Raw genomic sequence first — 16897 nt, forward strand, 5'->3', positions numbered from 1 at the left:
TGCTCCAGACCCTTCATCCTCCACTGGATCCTCTCCAGTAGCTCCTTGTCTTGTATGGAGGAGCCCAGAGTGGGTAAAAGGTAATTCTGGCAGGAGGAGATCACGGCCACCGAGTCAAAAGAAGATAAAGACAGAGCAAGGCACTAATTAGCATGGGAAGCGAGAATTATTACAGGATATTCCAAGCTGGAAGGGACCCACATGGATCACGGAGTCCAACGCTTATGTGAACGGCGCACGCGGGGATCGAACCCCCGTGCGTTACCAGCACCACCCTCCAACCATCGGACCTAATAACCAATAGAATATAGAACGCTAATTAATAAGAGAACTACGCATCTTTCAGCCGAAATGTATAAACAGAGAAAAGCTTTAACAGTTGAGCCCGATTTGGGGAATACCGGGGGAGGGGGACAGGACTACATTTCCCACAATGCCCCGGGCCGGGCACTCTCGCGAGAGGCGGCGGAAGCGGCGGGGCGCGGCCCGGAGGTGCAGCCGCAGCCGGAGCGATCATGGCCGAGACCGACCCGAAGAGCGTCCAGGACCTGACGGCCATGGTGAGGGCCCGAGGGGCGAACGGGCCGGGGACGGGGTGCAGGGGCTTGGGAGAGGGAGGAAGGAAGGGAAAACCCCTTTCCTGGATGGGGCTTGGAGCAGCCTGGTGTGCGGAAGTTGTCCCTGCCCATAGCAGGGAGTGGAAGGAGATGGTCCCTTCATCCCAAACCATTTCGTGACACCCCAGAAAAGTGCCTCCATGCGATTAACAGGACCATGGGAGCTGCTGTCGTATTTTTGGTCCTGGTTGTGGAACACGGGCGGTTTCTAGATCTTATAAATGTTTCCTGTAAGTGTCAGTTCATCTCTGTGTACATATATTTAAGAAGCATTTTTACGTGTATGTGTAATTATACTGCAGAGTTTTGAGCGCAGCAGTGAAAGGACAGTGTACTTATTACATGAGATTGGGTACTGTAACAGCCTCTGATGGAAACAAAACATTTCTTTTTTTTCCCTTTCTATTAGGTGCAGACATTGCTCCAGCAAATGCAGGACAAATTTCAAACCATGTCTGACCAAATAATTGGAAGAAATATCCTTTCCTAAACTCAGATGGATTACAAGTGTCCTGAAGTCTCTTTGCCAGTGGGGTTTGTAAGATAAATTTAAAGCGACCGTAAGAGTTTGAGCAGAGCTGTAATAATAACAACAATTAAACCAAGCCAGTGTTACCCCCTTGTAGAGTAACATTCCCCACTTCCAGCGCTGGGGCCCTGGGAAAGGAAGGATGTGGAGCTGCTGAAGTGAGTCCAGAGGAGGCCCCAGGATGGTCAGAGGGATGGAGCAGCTCTGCTGGGAGGAAAAGCTGGGAGAGCTGGGATTGTTCAGCCTGGAGAAAAGCTTCAGGGTGACCTCGCTGTGGCCGCCCAGGGCCTGAAGGGAGCCCACAGGAGGGATGGGGCAAGACTATTTACAAGAGCCTGGAGTGACAGGGTTCAGATTGAAAGAGAGCAGGGTTAGATGGGATATTAGGAGCAAATCCTTCCCTGTGAGGGTGGGCAGGCCCTGGCACAGGGTGCCCAGAGAAGCTGTGGCTGCCCCTGGATCCCTGGCAGTGTCCAAGGCCAGGCTGGATGGATCTTGGAGCACCCTGGGGTAGTGGAATGGGGTGTGGTGAGAGGGCTTTAAGGTCCCATCTGTGATTGCAAGACCCCCAGGCAGGGCTGGAGCGCTGTCCTTTCCTTGACCGCGGGGCAGTCGATGACATGAGCTGCCGCATCGATGACCTGGAGAAGAACATCGCCGACCTCATGACGCAGGCGGGCGTGGAGGAGCTCGAGGGCGAGAACAAGACCCCGGCTTCCAACAAGGGCTAAAGTGAGGCAGTTGCTCCTTGGCCTTGGAACAAAGTTGTGGGTGTTTGGAATTGCTGGCTTCAACATAGAGGGAACTTTTCCTTCGCTCGTGAGGCGGTCTGGGGTTTGTGCAGAGCGGAATTGCGCAGAGAGATAATTGTGCTGTAGTGTAGAGAGAGAGCGTGGCCAGGGAAGGGAACGGAGCTGGGGAAGGGCTGGAGCACCAGGAGCTGCTGAGGGGGCTCAGCCTGGAGAAAAGGAGGCTCAGGGGGGAGCTTCTTGGTCTCCTTGACTCCCTGACAGGAGGGTGCTGCCAGATAGGATTGGGCTCTGCTCCCAGGGAACAACAGGACGAGAGGGAACGGCCTCAAGCTGTGCCAGGGGAGGGTCAGGTTGGACATCAGGAGGAATTTCTCCATGGAAAAGGTGGTCAGGCATTGGAACACACTGCCCAGGGAAGCGGTGGAGCCACAGGGGCTGCTGAGGAGTAACAGTCCATTAGCTGTAAGCTGTAAATTCCTCCTGTGTGTAATCTAGGAGCTTGCAGGGAGTAGTGACTCACACACAGCTGCCAAGCAGCAGGTCCTGGCAGTGTGAGATAGCACTCAGGCATGAGGCAGTATGTGTCCCAGGGCAGTGCTCCCTGGAGAAAGAGATTTACTGAAGGGCAAATTATATATTATGTTATATATTCTTACAGCATTTCTAATTGCTGACTTGCCCCTGTATTGCAGCAGGCCTGTGTGTTTGGAGCAGACACATTCTTGCTTGTTAAGTGTCTATTTTTGTGATACTTTGATAAAAATACAAATCATTATGGGCTTCACTGCCCTCAGTGTCATTTCCACTAGCCTGAACCCCAAAAATGAAAATTTCTGATGAGCATGATTCTCTTAATTCTCAGTAATCTCCTTTCTTACTATATTTCCCCCAACAGGTTGCCAATAACTCAAGATGAATCATGGAAGATGACTTTTTTTCTACAAATCCTTGGAATTAAAGAATGGCTTTTTGCAACTCCTGTGTGTGAAAGCATTTTTATATTGTAACAGAGCTTGCATTCCTAATGTATAGTTGGGGTAGGGTAGTTTCTATTTTGATTTGTGTACTGTAATTTCACTTTTTGAATTCTTGTTACGAGGATCACTTGGTTGTGTTATTAAAACACAGATCTTATGGATCTCAACTCCTGGGTGTATTTTTTTGTGGAGTCACTTTTTTCTCTTTCCTGTACTTTTCTAGACGTTTCATGTTTGATAGCTCAGCATTTAGTGACTCCCACCAAATGGGAATCTTGCCTTGTCCTACGTGAGTTTGTGGAGTGAAGCACAAGATTGAAATTTAATTAATTGCATTAATTGTAGCTCTGAGCATCAGGCACTCACTAGTTGAGGATTGTGTTGTCTTTCATACATGTAATAAGGTGATTTTTGGAAACATGAGACACTGAACATCAAAATCATCTCTGCTACTCCTGGTATTACCTGAGCTGTGTGTTCCTGGAACATAAACCAGAAATGCAGATTGACCATGAGAGACATCTGAGCAACCACTGCCACCCCAAGCTGTGACACCTGGACAGACAAGGAACTATTAACTGTGCACAATCTCACAGTGGGAGTGAAGGTTTTGAACATTCTGCTTTGAAACTTTGTCCTTTGGCATCATCTTTGACCAAGAACTGGGACTGAAGAGGATTGGGATTGATAGTGGACAGAGCAGGGATGGGATTGTGGAATGTCTGTGTGGGTTTTCAGTGGGAATCACTGGCTCGTTGGACAGAACAGTTTGCTAACAAAGCAGTGATACACTGAGGAACAAAAAAGGAAAGAATCCAGATAGATTTCTAAAGCCTTGCTTCTCTTGGAATAACAACTTACTGCAAAATACTTTATTTAGAGGAGTGTTTGCTTTTCTAATCATACCCACATCCTTGGGCCTGGGGCATATATTTATTACATTTTGGCAATGGAAGGTGTATTTGGGAGAGTCTGTACTGTGTCACTTGTGGAGAAAAATGACCAATGTCAGCTGTTCCTGACAATCATTGCAATGCTCCTCCAGCTTCAAATGCAAATTTATCAAGCACTAGTGGCAGGCAGCAGTTGCAGGTGGCCCACGCTTAAACTGCTCCTTGAATGCCACCAGATGAGCAGCTGAGTGCTGTGAAGGCAATATGACAGGTCATTTTTCCAAACTCATTGTAATAAAAGCTCATAATAACAGGGGACTTTTGTGAACATGAGAAATGTATCGATATATACTTGTAATACCAGCTTTAGGTTCTTTGTAATGTCATTTCAAAAAAAATTAATAAACTGTTATGTGGTAACAAATAGGTCATGTGTGTTAAAGCACAGTCTAACAGAAGTATATCATTATGTGTGAGATTATATTTGGTTGTAAGTTATAAAACAACTTTAGCACAGCTGCTGCTCACAGGATGCAGTCAAAAAATACAGGTGTGCTCCGTGTAATGAAAGGGTGATGATTGATTCCCTGTCAGATCTGGACTTTAGCAGGTAATTAGAATATACACCAAAATTCATAGGAGAGTGTATTAAAGTGGAGGATCATTTTGTATGATTATACATGCACATTCTCTCATCATTTATGATGTATAATGTTATAAATCCTCATCTGGCTGTGTTCCTCCTGAGGCAGAAATGGGCATTCCTGAATTTGCCTGCACGCTCCCCTGTGCAGCAGCAGTAGCTCTGCTTTCCTCAAGTTTATTGTGGCAGAGTATCTTCCTGGAAAATTATATCAGCTTTAAGAAGCAGCTGTATTCTCCCAGTCACTGGAAAGATTCCAATTGTTGTTCAGTGGGGATATTTCCCCCTCATAAATTTAACACTTCACTGATTTTAACTGCTCCTCCCTGCACCTAGTCTGGATTTCCATCACCACCATCCTCTTCCAGCCCTGCTTCTCTTCCCCTTTGACTCTTCAGTGCCCCATTTCAGCTGTTCCTGAGGAAAGAGCCGTGGTTTCCAAACTGTCTCCAGGTACCTACAAAGTGTAGATGCTCTTTCACTAAAGATCTGCACTAGGAGCAGCAAATAGGATCGGTGTTTTTCTGTGGCAGGAATTAGGAGTGACATAATGCAAGTCTTCAGCCACAGATGTTGCAGCCAATCTTTAACAGCAGTGCTGGTTTTGAATGCTAGAATTAAGACCTGAGATCCCAAAATTAAGTTGATCACAGGAGCTGTGTGGCCTGTGTATTTTGCACTGGGCAACACAAATAGAATTGAAACTGTTTCGTCTCTTTTGGTGTCTTAATTCCTGTCTTTATAGCAGGAATGTTCCTCTGTACAGAGGAACAGTGTTCTAATAAATGCGTGTTTTGACACACTTAGTCCCACTGATAAACGATCCAGAATTATGATATCCTTAAGAGGATTTTTCATTTAATCTCTGCCCTAAAGACAACGTGCAGTAAATAAGACTGCACACGCAGCTTCCAGCCAATAGCATCTGGTGCAGGCACTAAATGAAGCTGCTGAGAGCCAGTGACACACTGAACTGTGACACTCATGCCCTGCAAGAGCCAGGTTTGGAACCTCCTTTTTCCACAGGGTGAGCCCAGGTCCCCCAGCTCCTGGCACGTATCACTGCCTGCTGTGGGACAGAGGAATTGCTGGACTTCGTCCTGCCACTCTGGCACTCTGGTTTTGGCAGGGAGCCTTTGTGCCAACTGGTGTTTCCTGTCCTCTGCTAGATTTACTCTCTCAACAGCCCCAGGAAAGTCCCCTTGGTTCCCTTCCTTTGGCTGAGCCACGGGGAATTGGTTTGCCAGAGGTTCCTATGGAAATCAGCAAGCGTAACATGCCTGTCCTCCAAACCCTGGGCGAGTGCTCTCTGGGTCGTCCTCCAGACTTCAAAGCTCATGGAATTCAGTCCTTGCAAGTACATTTGGCACTGCCTCCCAGAGGAAAATAATGTTGATTCTATAGTTTGGCTGGGAAAACCCTGTAACCACGGCCAGAGTCACTGTCCAGCATTTCTCTAATGTGGCACCGGAGTCTGCAGTTTCCCTGGAGGTGTCCACATGGAATTATTTAGTGAAACGCTTCTCTTTTCCCAACTTTCTGGCAGATAGTGCCTTCTAGTGGCACACTCCCTGCGAGGAGCAGCGCCGCTCCGATTAATTACTCAGGTACCTTTAGCGTGGGGTCAGATGTTGGGGCTCGAACGAGCCACGTGCTGCTGAAATTTGGTTATTGCACAAGGCACCGAGGCTTTGTTTGCAATTAAGAAAATGAAGAGGATGCACAAATCACTTCCTGAGCTTTAAGCCTCGCTGCTTTGAAAAGATCTAATGCTTGCTGATTTTTTTTTTTTTCTTTCTGACTCTGGTGTAGAGTTAATGAAATGAGGTCATTAGGAAAACAAAGAATGGGAATAGATACTTTACCTCTTATAAACACTCTGACATCAGAAAGGTTAGCTAGGAATTGTCTTGCTGAAAAATGTGCATGTAATAATCGAAAGTGCTCTTTTATTTAAGTATTGTTTTGCTACAGACCTGACATTTTTATTTATTAAGTTCTTGTAGTTAGGTACAGATACAAAAGTTCCTTCAGTTTACAGAGCTGTGCAATATGATGTCCTTGCTCGAGAGATTCAATCCCGTTGGAAATAACAGCTGGAGAAGTGATGGAGTTAATTTCTCCAGAACTGGAGGCTGACCTGTGACCCTTTTGTGTCCAAAGGAAGGATCTCATCCTCCACCTCTGAATTCCCCCGAGGGAATCATCCCCCCCCAGCGCTGCAGAGTCTGGTGTGTTCAGCAGAGGTGTCCCAAGCTGTGGTGCAGCACAATGTTCTGTCACAGTGGTGCCAGGTGGAGGAATGTTGGGCCAAATGCCATCTCGTGGCCCAGGAATATCCTCATGGACAGCTCCTGTCTGGTGTCCTGCCAGCTGCCAGCTGCCACCTCCAGCTGCTCCAAGTATTCCACCTGCAGAGCTCCTCCAACTCCTCCTCAGACCAACTCCTTCATCTCCGAGAATATGAATTTCTCAATAAATGAAACTTCCTGATTTCACTTGTTTCTCTTACAGAAGTGTTTTCTTTTGAAGACCAGCTCCCTGTCTCTTTAAAGCATAGCAGCAGTGTCATTAAAGCTTTTTGCATTTTAACTTGCCCAGTGGAGGAAATCACTGAACTCAGCTGCTCTCTATCCTCTGGTACAGAAACATCAGTTCCTTTGGAGCAACACAAGAAGGTTTCGAGGAGGATTTTGTTGGTTTGATTACTTTTACATGCACTTCAAGAAGTCAGGAGGCCAAGGACATCCATTAGAGATACTGTGTAATTTTGGAAAATTAAAGCAACTGATAGCACAGAAGAAAAAGAGACCAAGTTTAAGACATGAGGTTTGCTGGCTTTTAGGCAGTTAAAACCCCAGGAGCGAAGCCTGTGTGTGATGGAGTGTGCCCATGGCCTGAGCTCTGGCGTGTGCCACATCCCAGTGGCAATGAAAGGAGGGCTCATTTGCTTCCCAAGAGGCTGCTCAGCAGCAGAACAGCAATTCCTGTAGTTTGCCAGCTGCTATAAAACAGGAGAAGTTCTGTGTCCTATTCAGTTTGACTGTGAGAGGCTGAACCCCGGCTAAATCCTGTCTTCAAAACATTTTCACTCTAAAAAGTATTCCATGATATTATAAGAGCTCAAAGAGCACAGCAATAGTTAAACATCTAAGGCCTGGTCTGTCACTGATCTTTGCAAACAGATTTGGTCTGCAAGGATTTGTTCTTGCAGACTGGGGAAGGAGCAGAAGGGCTTTTCAAGGCTCATCAGCAGACTTTTTTAGGAAAAAGAATGTGAATTTCTTCCTGGCTCCACAGGGCAGTGCATTTTTAATGCAAATCACTGGGCACCAGAGATAAAACAACCTGAGTGCTTGCTGGCCTAAATTCCTGCCGAGAAACACAAGTACAGGCCCTCAGTCATGTTGTTATCTCTTAAAAAAATACCTACTTCCAAGAACAGGAGAGTGATTGTCAATGAATGTTAATGTGGTGTAAGGGGGGAAAAACAAACCCCAAAATAGAACACCAGCCCTTCTGCCACTGAACTCAAAAAACATCATAAACCACACCAAGTGTTCTTAAAAAATGAATGGGACTGGAAATGTTGGAATTAATGACAAATTAATGGAAGCTTTGATAATCTGGTTTTAAATGTTCTAAGTTGTGTTTTCATGCAAGGTCTTCACATGAACATTGGGGTTTTTTTTCAGGCCAGAACCACTTTTAAATAAAAGTCAGGGCAGCAGTTTAAGACTTTTCTCCTGAGCAACTGTGGAAGTGTATCTGACCTTGAAGTTTGAATTGCTCCACAGAGATCTCAGACATGATCAAGGCCTTCTCCCCCACATTCTTACTGAAGACACTTTGGGATTCAAGGGGATTGATGAGTTTGATTACTAATGCTGCTCATTAGCCAGAAATGTTGGAAATTGAAGTCCTTGCACAATAAAACTCGTTAAGTTCCATGTTGAGCACTTCTAAATCAACAGGCATCAGCAAAAAATGTTTAGCAGAATGACACCATCTGCCATTTCTAATTTTTTTAATCATCTTTCCAGTGTTTTAAGCAAGAACTTGGTTATAAATGCTCACAATTGCCACCATAAATTATGATTTTCTGCTCTCTGGATAGTGGGGAGCACAAACAAATAAAGTGCAGGGTTAAGTCTCAGTTTTCACTCATTATTGAGCTTGGGAGATGCATTCCCAGATTAACCCTCTGCTTTCTCTTGTTCCTGGGAGGGGTTATGGACACTGTTGACATGGACATGCCCTGAGGTTCTGCATTTGGGACCCCTGGAGCTGGGGACAGGGTTCCTGGAGGGGAGGATGACGTGAATGGCTGAAGGAGTGGAGAAGACAAACCACAGTCACCTTTTCCTGTTTATCCACAGTCCCTTTATGTCCCAGAGCTCTTCTCCCTAAAGGTCAGAGTAGCAGCAGGGTCACAGTCACAGCATCTCAGGATGCTTTGGGTTGAAGGGACCTTAAAGCTCATCCCATTCCACCCCCTGCCATGGGCAGGGACACCTCCCACTACCCCAGGCTGCTCCAAGCCCCATCCAGCCTGGCCTTGAAGATTCCTGCTCTTCCAAACAGGAAATTTATGGATCTCTGTGTTCTTCCAGAGTTGCAAAACAGCAAAGAGAATGGAAATTTCTCCTGTCTTTACACATTTGCAGCCTCGTCGATCCAGAGTGTTTTAGGAAATCCTGCTCCACCCCCTTGAAAGCATAGAACAAAATCACTGCTCCACACATCACACAAAATTAAAAACAAATTTATTGAACCTGAGGCGTATTTAAAAACCAGGAGGCTTTTCATGCCGTAAGTTATTTTAAAACATCTTTGAAACTACTCTGCAGACTGGAGTTAAACAATTAAAATGCATAATCACATTTAAAAAGCAGCACCAAAAATGTAAGTCATTTTGTCACAGAGGCTGCTCCAGCGTGGTTTGATTATTTAATGTTATGCTCCAAAACCAATTTATACCCTCTACCCTTGATCTCTGTTTCAATTTCAGGATGTTAATGCATGCACCATTGCTGTATTAGCTGATAGGGCAGAACAAATACTTCAGAAAAAAGTCATGATTAGAATTTGAAATCTCTCTCATCCGTGTTTAATCCCCAAATGTTCTCACCTCGCCGGCTTTTCCTGCTGCTCTTGCCCGCTGGAACCCCATGTTTTATACCTGGAAAAAATGATTATTTAACATCAGATCCAAATGAATGTACAGCTCTGCAGGGAGTGTGGAGGTGCAGCTCCTCCTGCCATGAGTGTTAACGTTGTCAGGCATCAATTAAATCTCTTCAAGCTGATCTGTCACCAACAGCCTGTGTGTGTGGGCAGGGAGAGCAGCCTCCATGCCACAGAAATCCCGGGATCCAGACAGCTGAGGCTGAGCCTGCCACGGATATCTGCTCATTTTCCTCTTTCCCTGCAAAGCCTCCTCTTGGTTTGGCTGTGGCCAGCCCTGGGATGAGCAGGAATTGGGGCTGGGGTCACTGGAGCAGGGTTTGCAGTCCCTGAACACAGCCCTGGGCACCATTCATTCCCTCCCAAAGCACACACCACACTGGAAAAACACGGACACGGGAGCACTCGGGCAGGGTAAATGATTTTGTATTTCCAGCATTGGCAAAGGAAGGAGTAAAATTCAAGGAGAAGCTTATTTGTAGGAATTTAGCTGGCAGGCAATGCTGGCTCAGGGGCTGCTATCCCTGGATCATTAATGCTTTATTAATTAATATGCATGCCTAGAGCCCATGAAGTGATTCACTGCCTTTTCCTGTCCCAGACATTTTGTGTATAAACACAGCCTAATGTTGGAATCTGCATTCCCAAGCATCCCAGACTAACCCCTTGGCCAGCAGAGGGATAGGACATGCACTTGTGCTCTTTGCAGCAGGCACAGGGGGGAACTGTTCGCATCCTCCCTGAATTCCCTCACCGGGGTATTTCTGCGAGGCCCAGGGAGATGGGGGCAGTGGAGCACGTGAATCCCTGTCTCAAACCCCGGCTGGATTAGGTACAAGTCTTTCCCCCTTCAAATGGACGTGTAGGTGGAATTCAGTGCCAGTCACCCACTGGCCAGGGCCCATTTCAGGTAGCAGAGGGACTTGCACTGGAACTGGGATTTACAAGGCCTTGGAGAAGGCAGAAGTGTGAAGTGTGAAGCTCCACAGTGGCACAACAAAGACTGCAACAACCTTTTCTATATCTGCAACAGGGCTGTTTCAAAAGCCCTGCTGAATAAGCCTGATTCCTATAAAAAGCAGTGGATAATTTGGAGGCAGCTTTGCCAGGAACTAAGTGAGCAGTTATTTTCACTGCGAACTCCAAATTTGCTCCTAAAGACTGCCTGGTGTTTATATAATGATTCTTCCTCACTCTTAGGGCAGAAAGCTTTCGTTTTTGGTATCAGTTAGTCTTTTTCTTACTGATTTACAGCTTGTCTCGGAAAAGGATGGAAATATCTCTCTACAGCAACCTCTCAAAACCCACAGGAACAAGTGGCTCATTCTTGATAGCGACATCCATGTATTTTCCAAGGAAGCTTCACTAAGCACAGGGACTGTGACATTTTGCAAAAGTTCTGCAGTTTCTCGTGTACAAGATGGGAAGGGATGGCAAAAGGAGAGAGCTGTCCTTCAAGTGGCCTTGCCTAACCAAAATGAACAGCTTGAGTGCCTATCATTAGCAGGCAGAACACCTCTGCAGGAGGCACATGGCTTGAAACCCAGAGAATTCTGCATGATTACAGCTAAGCAACTCCTCAAAAATCAAGCAGGAAGTTTTCCTGAGGGAGTTTATCTCAGAAAAAAAAATGTTTACACTAAGGTTAGCATGTATTAGCTGAGCCTGAGTAGAAAAATTGTTGTTTGGAGATAAACAGAGAGTTTCAGCTCTCAGAGGGAGGAAGGGTTGAGGGCACACGGCCTCGCTGCAAGGACACAGATGATAAATGCTGCACCCCAGGGTACTGCAAGCAGTATCTCCAGCTCCAAGGTGATGGGTGAACAAGCACTCACAGCACAGCATCAGTGTATAATTACTGGAAATTTTCTTTAAAGATGGGAAAGGCTGTGGCCACACGACGCCAGTCAACTCAAAAACGGATTGTTTCTGTTATGTGGGGAATTGGAACTGGTAGCCACAAACACACCATAGCAAGGGTTTTCTAGCTTTGTCTGCTCTAATTCTGTCTTTAGAGTAATAGAAAAAAACTAGAAAGTACCTTGAGAAGTCTGCTGCCCCTCAGTCTGCTCCTAAGAATAACCACACCACGAAGTCTGACAGGTTTAGTTTAACTGTTACAGATGCTCAGTCCTAGAAATCCCAGTGGGTTTGTGGTCCTGGAGCACTCCAGCTTGACCCTCCTCCTGGGCCAGCCTCAAGGATGATGTTTATCCTTTAATTCTTTGGGCTTTGGATGGTGCATGCCAAGGTCAAAGACCAGAAACAGTGAGAAGAGGTCAAGCAGGTCAAATTTTTTTATGATAAAAACGGCTCTTGTACTTTGTAGGAGATCCTACAAGGTTAAGCTTTACCACAAACGAAACACACACAGTGTAATTCCCCAGAACTGTTGTACAAATGTCACTAGAACTTTTATTTGACCAAGGAATTCGGATCCATGACTAAAAATCCTTTAATCTTCACCCAACTATCTCTTGCTATTTAAACATCAGTCCATCTCACTCATTACAATGTTAAATCCTCCTCCTCTGGTGATGTGATCTGATATGATTCCCACTGTGCTCCACTGCCTGGAACTGAATTGTCAACTGAGTGGCAAACACCTTGCTAACACAGGAGATATTTCTATAGGTTCACTGGCAGAAATCTGTTTGTTTTTTCCTGAGCAGACTGGTGCTACATTTCTATTACAGCAGCTGACTGCAGCTGAAGCTTTCCTTTGGAATGAAATTAGTCCAGGTTTTTGGGAGTAAACTGGTGTGCATGGAAAGCTCATAAATCCTCTCCTTTAGCCATTGCTTTGATTTGACCACTTTTCAGGTGTAGTTGCTGGAACTGATTATCTTCCGAAGGGATCACGTGGGCCAGACCCAACTTAACCCTGAATTTTGTAACAAAACAGAGCCAAGCTTCGTCCTCTCTACAGCCTTTAGCAAGATACTTCCACAACCTACAAATGTGCAGTTGTTCCACTGGAATCAGAGCCTCCTGACGGCAGCAAGAACAGTCCCTGGATTTTTCCTGTTGCAGAGAGCAGGCACAGATTTATTGCCTGAAGAGAAGAAGTGGAGCAGCACTAAAACACTCAGAACCATCAGCGCCAGAGCCCGTGGGACAGAAACCTCCCAGGTTACACGAACAGAGCAAATCCCATCCATTTCCCCTTTGGATGCCAGGTGTGTGGAGCCTTTAAAAACACCCAGGACAGGATTATTTCATTAATTAGCTATAGAAAGCCTCAGTGTTTGTTTGAGTTTAGAATCCATCTGCATTTACTGTGGGATTTTGGCCCACCACGTAGATTCCATGTTCCCATCCTCTCTCAGAGCAGCTGTGATCTGTGTGTTTGTCAGTGTAACTGGGAAGCTTTACAGCTACAGTATCTGCAATAATCATTCACAAACAGCTAAATCTTCAAGAGCTATACACCTACAAAACAGCCCAAAAACTGATGGAAATATGTGTGCTTTGGATAAAGATCAGGCATTTCCTATGAACCCTGTCAAGCAGCCTTCAAAATGGCACAAAACCATACGGGAGAGTGGTTGGAATGACGTGATTCCTAAATTTCTTGTGTGGCTATTGTGTTGTTGTCCATTATTTACTGTCAGCATGTTCAGCTCCAGGCAGAGCCCACAGGAGGGCTCAGAAAGTGCTGTCTTAGAGAGCACGAGGATAAATGGATAAATGCACCAGATCCTCTCACATTTCTGAGGCAGGTCCCACAGCCAGGCTGAGTCGGGGCTGTAGATGGCACTGTCCCCTCTGCAATGAAGGCAGCTCGGTGCTGAGGGAGCAATCGGGCTCTGGAATTGAAGCACAGCTGAGATCCCTGCTCGTGGTGCTCATGAGATGCTCGGATCCCTGTTCCTGGTATTCATCAGGTGCTCGGGTCCCTGCTCCTGGTGCTCTTCAGGTGCTCGGGTCCCTGCTCCTGGTGCTCTTCAGGTGCTTGGATCCCTGCTCCTGGTGCTCATGAGATGCTCGGATGCCCTGGAGTCAGTGGCACTGATGGCCTGAGCAGATGGCAGGAGCCACAGTGGCTTTCAGGCTCGGTGGCCCAGGAGCCAGCTGTAGGTTGGCTATTGACAATCTGCCTCCCCAAATTGCTGTGAAGTGGAAATTGGGCACAGTGGCAGTGGCATCGTCCATGCCCTGTCCTAAAGTCCCTGGTCTTTTCAGTGCCAGTTCCCAGCCCAGCAGTGCATTGTCCTCCAGGCTGTGCTGGGTGATCTCTGGGTGTTGCAGTGATGACCCACTGAGGGTGAAGTGACATCTCTCACATTTCCTTGGGCTTTGGGGACGAGCTTTACAAGTTACACAATTAAGCAAACGAAGACACAACCCTTCAGTTTGTCCCTGGCAGCCTCCTTCTGGTGTGCTTCCCTTTTTTCAGCTTTCTTTGCTGAGGGCAGTGACTCTCTGACCTCAGTCTAAAAGAGGCAGACAGACACATTTCACTGGAAGCAGCTCTGTGGATGTGCCCTCGTGCTGCAGTTTGGGGTCAGACTGCAGCCAAATTCCCCCTGGTGTTAAAACTGAGCAGAATGGGGTCCTTTACAGCAGTGCTCCAACCCAGGACTGGGATGAACATCAACCATGGATAAAAACAACAGTCAGAAGGGATTTTACTCACTGTAAATTTGGTGACTGAAGTATTACATCAGTCAGAAGCTCAGCAATGAGATTGTGTTGGTGACCAAATGGGGAGCGGCATTTCTGTCCTACAAAAATAGAGAAGATTTTTAACTTCTTTCCAAGCAAATCAAGAATCTGTAGCATCTTTGTGTTCCTCTGGAAAAAAAAAATTAAAAATCCTCTTGTATTTTATTATCCCAGCACAAATCAAAACCAACTCACTTCCACGAGGCAGAATCAGAATGGTGTGAGGGAATAAATCTTTTTTTCTGGAGGGAAGGCACCATGACTGAGGTGGGATGGATGGATGCATTGCTGATGTCTTCCTCCTCCTCCCAGCTTAGGTGACAGTTTGGAATATTAAAGACCCATAACTCCAGGGGTGGTGAGACAGGGAATCCATAGAAGAAAGCCACAGATCACACTGTTATCTCACCTTTGGATGATAACAACCTTCTGCCTTCCTATATTCACTAGAATTTCAAACCTTGTCTTGACAAACACAGGATGAGTACAATTTCTGATTACAGTGAAAGTCAAATTTATGTTGCACTTTTATACCTGCATTGTGCCACTCTCCTAACACAATAAGTGATCAAGAGAGATGATGTTCCACCCATCATGCTACTCCTATTTTTCCAAGCAAAACCATGAAAGAATGGCAGAGTCAATGTTCTTCTGCTGAGAATTCATCCTCAGGGTTTTGGGCTTTCACATACAAAAAAAAAAGGCCTCCACTTCAGTTTTGAATAGGGATTTTTCAAAGTGAGCTCAGTCTGCCATGATTCTTCCCATGACACTTTCCCTCTTTTTTTTTTTCCACATCAGCAACTTTCTAATAGCAGCAGGGAAGAAAAGAAGAGCTCCATAAAACAGTATTAAACAAGGAGGCTCATTGGTAATTAAAGTGGGAATGGAGATGAAGGAACACTGGGTAAAGCCTGCTGCAATGCCTCTTTGGGACATTTCAAACAGTTTTTTGAAATAATATTTCTCTCTTTCTGGAGCTAATTACACACGTGCCGCACACTGAGCAGAAGGCTCAATTAATTGGGAGAACAAAGGTAATTTGTTGTGGGTTGGAATGAGGCCATGGATGCCTGTTTCCCTAATGGGAGAGGAACTGATGACCTCTCCTAGGTTCGCCATGGACAAAAGATGGGATGCAGGACCAGAATGTGCGTCTCAACCCTCCCTGTGCCAGCCTGGGTGCCACTGAGGGTGGATTTGCAGGTGGAAAGTTCCTCTGCCTTCCCTCTCCATTCTTCCACCATCTGGCAGTAGATTGCTTCCATCAGAGCTGCCAAACCAAACATGTCAATATTAATCACCAGAGCCACAATGGAGTATTTGTGAGGCCCCCACTCACGTTGTGCCTGTCAGATTGATCATCTCCTTTGAGCTGGTTCTTCATAAACAGCTGGAGGTTTTTAAACACCTTATTAAAATAGAATAGATCAGCAGCAGCGGGAGCATTTCAAAGATGGATGGGCCTTATGCCAGTAAATATAGTACTTGCCAAAAAGCAGGTGGCAACTCTAACTGCACCTCTCTACACGAGTGCTGCCCTTCCTGTTGTATTTATTGATCTGGACAGGAAATACCATGTGGGACAGGTATTGAATACTTATTTCCTTTCCCCAGCTTGTCAGAAGTTGCAAATATAAACCATGTATTCTCAGACTTCCAGAATGTCTGCTGAAATATGATGCAAATCAGCAATTCCTTTTTCTGATGGGAGAAAAAAAAAGTATAATAAAAAACCCCCTGCTGAACATTTGCAGAAAATCAACTTCTCTCAGGAACAAGAGAGCCTATAGTGCCAAACCTGGAAGCCTTTCAAAAAAATATACATTTCAGTTTGAGGTGTTAATGCTTTCATGTCAGAATATACACATGTAGTTGGTGTCTTTAAACTCATTTTTTTTCCCCTGTGAGAAGGATTTAATTGGCCTCAAAGCAGAAATTGCTGTTTTACACAGTACAATCTACCACTTGATACCCAAGAACCCATGTCAGGAGTTTAAATTACAGGTAAAACACTCGCTAATGAGCTAATGTTTTGCAAGCCCCCCCCGAAATATTTGAAGTTCACCACTTTCCTGTCCAGCAGGACAGGGTGTAGAGGGAAGGCAGATTTCTTGGGCAACCACAGTGTTGGCGAGAGAACAGGGCTGTTAAACAGAATTGTGACCCTTCATTTCACTCTCAGCATTTCCCTCTAATTCCCTGTTTAACTTCAGGAAAGACACTTAACCTCTACTCGCCTCAGCTCACACGTCTGTAAAATAGTAGATAAGTCACCTAATTCACAGGGATGTTATGGAGATTAATTAACTAACGTCTGGAAAATGCCTCCAGATCCTTCTGTGAAAGGCATTATAAGGGCAAATGATAGCAGTATAACCATATGCAAAAGGTTTTATCACTTGGCACAGGACAGTTTGGGTTTATTCTCTTCCCTCTGCACCATCACCGAGGGTTTTTACGGGGACCATTGGCTAAGAGCAGACTGGGGCAGCTTTAAGCATTATCTTAAGTCAAAGGACGTGTTGTTTCAACCTCAGTAAAACTGTTTTTAGTTAGTTCCTGAGCACGCTTCCAGATCCCCAGTGAGATCAGAGCCCTGGCAGGCTGGATGCTGAGCACACAGTCCTT

At 45.7% G+C, this 16897-nt stretch overlaps 1 protein-coding gene across 2 annotated transcripts; it reads left to right on the forward strand.

Annotated features, from left to right (window-relative positions):
* Positions 1-453: 453 nt before the first annotated feature.
* Positions 454-4194, forward strand: HSBP1 (heat shock factor binding protein 1). Of its 2 annotated transcripts, none has more exons than XM_039558529.1 (4): positions 454-560; positions 1027-1093; positions 1759-1913; positions 2794-4194. In XM_039558529.1, exons 1-3 carry the CDS (start codon positions 516-518, stop codon positions 1875-1877), a joined length of 231 nt encoding a protein of 76 aa, XP_039414463.1. In that variant the 5' UTR covers positions 454-515; the 3' UTR covers positions 1878-1913; positions 2794-4194. The 2 variants fall into 2 exon arrangements, with proteins under 2 accessions (XP_039414463.1, XP_039414462.1); XM_039558528.1 differs by having other exon boundaries at positions 1759-1878.
* The last annotated feature ends 12703 nt before the right edge of the window (positions 4195-16897 follow it).

The sequence above is a fragment of the Corvus cornix genome, chromosome 11 (assembly GCF_000738735.6).
Source record: "Corvus cornix cornix isolate S_Up_H32 chromosome 11, ASM73873v5, whole genome shotgun sequence".
NCBI lineage: Eukaryota > Metazoa > Chordata > Aves > Passeriformes > Corvidae > Corvus > Corvus cornix.

Bases quoted from the DNA above. Each gene is read 5' to 3' on its own strand.
- HSBP1 (XM_039558529.1), top strand. From the start codon at position 516: ATGGCCGAGACCGACCCGAAGAGCGTCCAGGACCTGACGGCCATG. The intron at 561-1,026 runs GTGAGGGCCCGA...CCTTTCTATTAG, and splicing joins TCCAGGACCTGACGGCCATG to GTGCAGACATTGCTCCAGCA. The intron at 1,094-1,758 runs ATATCCTTTCCT...ACCGCGGGGCAG, and splicing joins TGACCAAATAATTGGAAGAA to TCGATGACATGAGCTGCCGC.